Source organism: Zea mays, chromosome 1, assembly GCF_902167145.1.
Source record: "Zea mays cultivar B73 chromosome 1, Zm-B73-REFERENCE-NAM-5.0, whole genome shotgun sequence".
In the NCBI taxonomy this organism is placed as follows: Eukaryota; Viridiplantae; Streptophyta; class Magnoliopsida; order Poales; family Poaceae; genus Zea; species Zea mays.
Window position 1 is genome coordinate 278,064,813 of NC_050096.1, and position 8,068 is coordinate 278,072,880.

At 37.8% G+C, this 8,068-nt stretch overlaps 1 protein-coding gene across 1 annotated transcript; it reads left to right on the forward strand.

Annotated features, from left to right (window-relative positions):
• Window positions 1-4,288: 4,288 nt before the first annotated feature.
• Window positions 4,289-7,268, forward strand: LOC100501429 (uncharacterized). The gene is made up of 5 exons (XM_008667120.3): window positions 4,289-4,577; window positions 4,670-4,766; window positions 4,961-5,049; window positions 6,227-6,338; window positions 6,581-7,268. Exons 1-5 carry the CDS (start codon window positions 4,431-4,433, stop codon window positions 6,769-6,771), a joined length of 636 nt encoding a protein of 211 aa, XP_008665342.2. The 5' UTR covers window positions 4,289-4,430; the 3' UTR covers window positions 6,772-7,268.
• Window positions 7,269-8,068: the final 800 nt, after the last annotated feature.

Here is an 8,068-nt window from a genome sequence, read left to right on the forward strand (position 1 = left end):
CGTGTCGATCTTTAAAGAGCAAACAAAAAGCAAGACGTCGAATAATGTGGATGTACGCAGTACTACGTTACATAGGCCGCGGCGCGCGCGCAGCAAAGGTATAGGATACCGGATGAGGATGGGATGTATCGTGTATGGCGATGGGAATCGGAAGGGACGGGAATAAAGCTGGGAGGGGGACATGATGATGCTGAAGAATCTAAGCGGATTATTTTGACATGACGCTTTGTCCTTACACCTCACGTTTGCTAATGTGTCCCCTAAAGTTCTATCCTCTTGGAAGCTATACAATCTCCACGACATCCGTAGTGTAATATACTGTCATATGATGTATATGTACATGTGCAAGAATAATAATATGCTACCTTTACAAGCTGATGTATAGATGCGCTACGGCACTGCAAATATTGATCTTAAAAACTGATAAATAGATAACCATTGAACAGCTAGTATAAGATTAGGTGAGGTCCCATTTAGAACGCAGAAACTTTAGGATAAGCATATAATATTTTTTTTGTAGGAATAAGTTTTAGATCTTGTTTAGAACCTCTAGAGCTAATAGTTAACCAACTAACAAATTATTAGTTGGGTCCAAACTAATGAACTAATTATTAGTTGTGAGATAGCGCTCCAATAGTTATGTAGTAGTTCTCTAAATCATATATTTAGCAAGTTGATAAAGATCTTTGGGAGTAAAAAATATGAGTTATCCAATAGCTCTCTAAATATACTCCATCCGGTGTACTATTAGCTACCGTATAGGACAGCGACACGGTCTCCAAAATATAAATTTAACTAATGTTTTTATTAAATATAAATAAACTTTTAATGTATTTATACTTTTATAAGAGTACTTGTTAAGACAAATCGGTGTATATAAATATTATATTTCAAAGCTACGTAATAAAATAATTATTTGAATTTCAAATTTTATAAATTTGACTCAAACCTTGTTCAATACAACAAAAAATAGGACATCGGAGGGAGTAGGTTGTAGTTTGGTTTTGATTCTATTCACGTCAAAAAAAGTGGACCTATTTTCTATCTGTAATTTGATTGGATCTGTAATAAAAACATTCGACTGACTAGTTCCTTCTATCGTCGGCAGCAGAAGACCTAGCATATGAATCTCGCTGAATCTATGCACATGAGGCGATCGATTTGCTCTGAAGTATCCTTTATTTACATTTTATCTAATGTCAAGCGTGATCATCTCACATAAACACGTCGCAATAAAACATTGTGTTATTTTTTTGTTGTTTCAGGAGTTGATAAAAAGTTGCTAGATCTAGGAAGAAAATGGGGTTAGATGAGAAGTATCTAAATTTAGAATGTTTATTTAGATCTGTTGGATAGAAGTTTTTAGAACAACTAGTCAAATTATTGATTTAGAGAGTATTTTAGAGAACTACTGAAGTTGCTCTTAGTTGGAGGTGTTTGAAGATCTAAAACTAATTTTAATTGCTAACTATTAGTTTTAGAGGTTCCAAACAAGACCCATAGAACAAACATAGGAGATTGAAAATTTTCTCGCGTTTCAAAGGGACCTAATGTTTAGGTGATACTATGCACTACAAATTAGAGCATTCCACCAATTATAACGACCGTGAGAAGACTTGATAGTTAGCAAACATCCTATATGTAGTATTTACGACCATCTTTGAACTTGCATTGGCAAGGGATATCATTCTAGTCCCTAACTTAAAGTGCTATTTTGGGGTCACTAAACTTAGCTGTCATTGTTATCTGGATCTCTAATTTATCAATTGCCATTTTCTAGTATCTAAACTTAACTCGCTGTGGTTTTTTAAGGGTGCGAAAAATGAGAGATAAAGTGACAAAACATGTGCAATACGCTATATATACATGGTGCTACTATGAAATGCTCCATCCGTTCCAATTTATAATTTGTTTGACTTTTTTACCATGAATTTGACCGACTTGTCTTACTTAAATTTTTTTATAGTTATTATTAAATTTTACTGTAATATCATTTAATATATAATAGTATACTTTAAGTATGACTTTAAAAATTTTATATTTTTTAAAAAATGGATAAGACGAGGCAAAAAAATTGGTGTAAAAAAGTCAAACGAATTATAAAATTAGACGGAGAGAGTACAATTTTTTTCATGTACCAGAGGGACCCTAAGTCCCACCTTGTGTCACACATCTACCCTTTTATCCTTACTATCCCCTCTCCTCTCCTGGTCTTTGTCTTCGTATTATCATTGCCATTCTTCTTGCTTAATCACATTGTCCCTAGCTATCCTCATCTTGGTTATATCGTCATTGGTATGGAGAGATTGATGGCCCAAGTGCCACAACATGCACCTAAGTTGGCTCTATAAGAAAAATGGATCGTGGCCTATTTAAAGTATTGTTTTGGTGTTTCATGCTCAACATAACCATTTGGACTAGCATTATTTGCTATGCTTTGAGGTATAGTTCAAATGATGCATAATTATACATGAACTAAGGCAAAAGGTTGATCTAGATGATCAACACCCCAAGCAACACATTAACAAGAGATGTTGAAGACCGATAGATAATGGCTTGCTGCATGAGCATTTTAATAAGTCAAACTTTTAACAATATATTGTGTTTAGTTATGATTGACCCAAGTAGAAACCACATGATCAATATATGGGTTTTTTGAGCCACTCGTAACCATGGGCATGACTGGTATATAATTTTCACACTTTATAGCGAGAGTCATGAATTACCTTATGATAGGCTTAAATACTCTCATTATACACTTCCAAGGTGTATGTTAGGTTTAACTATTTAGTTTTTCAGAAATTTATCTAGTAAATTGCTAGCTTATACGAACACCTTTCAAATGCCACAATACCCTTTATTCAAAACATATCACCTCCTAGCTATACACATAAGCTAGATGTTGTACTATTCATCCACTAGAATATTAGACAAGGTCTCTATACTTGACTAAACCCAGAGCTATAATAAGCACTCGGCTTCACTATAAGTCCCAAATTTTGCTTACAGATGAGTCGTTGGAGAGAGGAATTTAGAGCATCATAAGAAAAGACATGCTCTAGTCTCTGATTCTGTGCGTCTAAAAATCACCTTTTACATCTGTGCACTAAACCATTAATCAGGTATAGATCAAGTATAATTAAATTAAGCACTAGCCAAACTACCCTTATGCAATAATAAGCCATATGTATCAAGGAAGAAGGTAGTAAGACTAGGAAATCCTTAATGCATTTGAAATTTAGGACACATGCAACATGAATTATTAATGAATTTATTGTGTATAGGTACAAAGAAATCCCATCCTACACTGGTGAAATTATTGTGTATTGATCAAGCAATTAAAATTACATGAGAAAGAAAATACAGAAGATATGGAGGAAGACAATAATAATGAGCAATAATATTGTATCACTTTTTTATGAACTATGTAATTTTTATTTTTTATGTTTATTTTTTATCGAATTATGTATTTTTTCTTAATTATGTGATTAGATGATTTTTTCTAAATAAAATACCATGTTTCATTTTACATAACAATCTTTAAAATAAAAATTGAGATGACTTTAGGTTAACAATAAAGACTGTACATTTTAATAAATGAAGACCGACGATGATCGATAGTGTGGATGATAGTGACGTTTCAGATGGTAAAACAATAGCCAGGTGTATTGGATCCAGCCTAAGGCCTTGTTCGTTTCCGTCGGATTGCACCCGGAATCGTTCCAGCTAATCAAAATTTATATAAATTAGAGAAGCAATCCGGTCAGGAATCGTTCCGATCCACCAATCCGGCAGAAACGAACAAGGCCTAAGGGTTGTTCGGTTGCTCAGGAATGATGGCTTGGAACTATTCGTGACTGGATTGTTTACCTATTTTATATAAGATTTTATCCGGTGGAATAATTCTAGGTCCAATTCTGGACAACCGAACAGGCCCAAGCCGAGTTCATTTTTTTGGTCTGTCTTGGGTCAGATAGCGATAATATATGAACATATCGTATCACTCGTTACTTTATTTATTACATAGCTATTTTAATGGCGGGGCGGACGGTGAACTGGTGATATTGTTATATGGCTGTCATTTTTCCCCTACAAATCGTAGGTCAAGTGTCCAGAGATGAGAGATCAGTTACCTTCGCGATAGCTAAAGAAAGCAGAATGAATTTCTTCCTTTCGCAATGTATCCATGGCAACAAGTTTGGGCTAGATCTGAGACGAGACATTTGGTTTGGCCCGGTAAGTTAACTTTTCGGCCTAACTCAATCGACACCATTGTCCAAGCTAAAAGGCCCAACTTAATAGGCTGCCACTTGCCAGTAGAACCGTTTGCCTCTCGCCTGCATCCTAGTCCGGCGGCCGCACCCGGGCAGCTCCGGCGGTTCCCCGCCGCCGTCCTCCGTCTATCCCCGACTGCGCTAGAGCTCCGTCTCATGGGGGCGTCCGAATCTCTCCTATCTAGGCAGCAGCTTCAGCAGCCGCGGCCTCAGTGGGCGGATGAGATCACGACGGTGTCCGAGGGCCGGCGCGACGACGCCGACGCCGATCCCCTCGTCCGCCGTATCCGGTCTCTCACCATAGTAAGTCCTGAACTCTCGTCTCCTGATATCTCACTATAGTAAGGCCTGATATTAACGCTTCTGACTGGTGTTACGATGTTGAGGATTTGTAGGCTCCTCCGCTATTGAGCTCCCAATCTGAAGCGGAAGCAGAGAGCAGCCTCACGGATATCCTCGTCGGGAAGCCCTCTAACTCCTCAGCCACCTCTGGTGAGTGGCTGCCAGCCAGGACGCTATTTTGGTTAGTTTGTATGTTACTGTGCAGGCGAGATTTTACATAGTAGTGTTTGGGTATATAATTGACTAATTGGAAGCACGCTGTACTCGAAATAATTTGCATCAAGCATTGTTGCATTTCCATTATTGTTGTTGAAGCTTACAATGTCACGCTAATTTATTTGTAGGAAATCTGAACCCAAATGTCCTAGCTGAGCTTTTCGCCATGTACCGCGAATGGCAAGAAGAGAATGCCAAGAAAATTAGCCGAAAACAGGTAGGTGGGAATTGTTGTAAGAGTTCTCTCTTTCAGTTATTGCTTATTGAGGGGACTCAATCAGGATATGGCATTGTGGTTCGAGTCACTAGTTTAAGCCCTACAGTATGCTATCATATTGTTGTCAATATAAAGCACATCGCTTCATTTGTTTGCAGTTATTCTCTGTTGATATTTGACCTTGACAGCAAGGCGAATAATATAAATAAATCAGAGTCTCAGTTACCAAAGGCCTTTTGTTCTATGTGTTCTGTGCAACTGTGTTGCTTGTTATGTTTGTCATCATATAGACACGATACAAAATAAAAAGACAGACCCAGTACTGGAGCCTCTCATATAAGGCGTCTGGTGATAGGGTAAAGTGGTAAACTGAGGCAACCCTTCCCTCCACAAATGTGGAGAAGCTGCTTAGAAACCTGACCTGGTGACACAGTTCTCCCCGTTGCACTAGGCAGGCCTTCGTCACCATATAAACATGATCTTGTGAATTAATGTGAAACTGGTTTTTAGGCTGTTTCCAACCTGTGACCTGATGACTTAGTGAGACAGCGCTTACCATTGCGCTAGGCCTGCTCTTCACCACCATATAAACATGATCTTGTGAATTAATGTGAAACTGGTTTTTGTAGTAGTAAATATCAACTTGATGGGCAAAAAACAGTTGCTCTTTCAGTCTAGACATTGAATTCTGAGTTTACTTGCATGAATTCTCAAGGAGAAGATTTGATATTCACTTATATGAATAGTTGTCACTTTTTCTGAGTTTCCTTTTACTGCCTGTTTGGATCCCATGAATTGAAACAAATATCTAGAAAGTGCTTCTCATATTATTATTATTAGATTACTTTTGAATTCCTCTCAATTCCAGGGAACCAAACAGGGCATTAGTTTCATTGTTATAACCGATATTGGTCCTAGCATATTCATGTCATTGTTGAACTGCAGTGTTTATATTAGTTATGCAGCTCTGCATAAAGTATGAAGGAGAAATTAACTAATAAATTCTAAATGTTCGAGGTAAACATGCAAGCGGTATTTGGATGCTTACAGAACATGTCTCTACAATCTGACTTAGGAGACTTAACACTGCCACCGCAATAGCTTGGCAACTACTTCATTTTTGTTTGTTGTGGCTGGTTTATGATAAGCAGATCCAACATGGAACGTCTTGGTGCAGGAGGAGATAGAAAACAAGATAGAAACAGCTGATGCATTGGCAGTTAAACTTCTCCAGCGGTTCAATTATTGTCTTACTTACATGAGATCCACCTCCCACAATCTTGCTGAAGGTAATGATGTAATTTTATTTCGTAAGTAGGTCGTCATCTGTATATGTAAGGAAGCCATCCATCGCATTGTTAGGTATTTTGGCTCTAGTCTAATTGAGGCAAGCGAGCACAACTAGCGATGTCAGCTTGTGTTGCTATTACTACCTGTTCCGTGATAGCAGCTATTGATACCTGTTCCGTGGTTTAGAATATCACGGGAGTGCCCAAATTACATGCTGACATTCCCCCCTTCGATATTACAGTGCATCCGCTGCAGATCGAAGTTGGTGAGTCAAAGGGCAGGTTAACTGAAGTCATAAGCAACTGCGATGCATTGTGTAAGAGAATTGCTGCAGAAGGACCAGAAAGCCTACGATCATCTGTTCAACCTTTCATGGCTGCTAGAGCGGAGGCAGAAGGGAGTGGTTCACTTGACCCAAAACAAGAGTCCTGAATTGTACAATCTAACTGCTGACAGCATGCGCAAAGAAACTTCAGAGGATGATTAGTTTGTCCTGAACAAATATATTATATAAACACGTTTAGGAATTGTTCGGTTATTCTCAATACATATGGATTGGATGAGATTGGAAAAAATTAAGAAGAAGTTTGACTTGTTTGGGATTCAAACCTATCAAATCCCACTCAATTCACGTGGATTGAGAGCTAATCGAACAAGCCCTTATAATGTTGGAAAACATGTTTTAGTCTTAGAAACCGTCTACATTGACACTAGTATATCTATCACGTTAACCAACGTATCATTCGAATGGAGAATTGTATCATTCGAATAGAGAATTGTAGATCTTTACTACTAGACGCATAGCGTAGATGTAGTGGAAGTAGTCGAATGTTCTTGTGTTCATTCATCCTCAAGTTTGTTGTTGATTACTGTCGCAATAATAGCAGCTTCTCCACGGTGTTCACACATGTGGTGATGAAACGATGTAATACCATTGTGCTAGCATAATATCACATCCAGCTTTAAGGACAAAATTGAATGCACATGTATATGTGCTCTATGTGCTCTGAAGTTTTCTTACCGATCAATGACATCATTAGTGACAACAATATACTATATTCAAATTAAAACATTGCTAACTTACTACAGATGGATTCTATGTCAAAAGAGAAAGGTACAACTATCATAGCAAAACATCAAAGGTTAGCGAAACTAGTAGTACTAGTAGCTGCAAGCTGCCTCCATAGGCATTGACCGAGAAAGAGTCTAGTCTTCACCTTCGTCAACACCCGCGCAAGTTTGAATCCTTATTGTTCTCAACAAGTGTGGTAAAAATGTTATACAGACTAGAGTCAAGAAAAATCTAGAAAAGGCTAAACTTGGTTCTTTTACTCAAAATGCTTTTAGTTCAAATTCATTTATAAAAGCAATTAATTATTATGTGATTCTCAACTCACAATTATTCTTGTAAACAAGATCATTTATTGTAACATAAACCCATAACAATCAACTAAACCATAACTCAACTAATCGTGTGAGGATCCATGCCGCTTGAGCACGATTGTCATGACAGTTTTATCTATGCAGAGGTTGTACGCTTTTTTCATGAGAAGTGATTTCATTCCCTCGCCATTGGGTGTATGAATATCTTCATCTGGTCTATGGTTTCAAGCCACTTGCCACTTCCTTGGTGTGCGACCAGGAGACCACTTCAAAACTTTTCGACGTGTTCAACCAAGTTACACACGCTCACTAAGGTTCCGACCAATAGAAAAGTACTTCTTTCTTG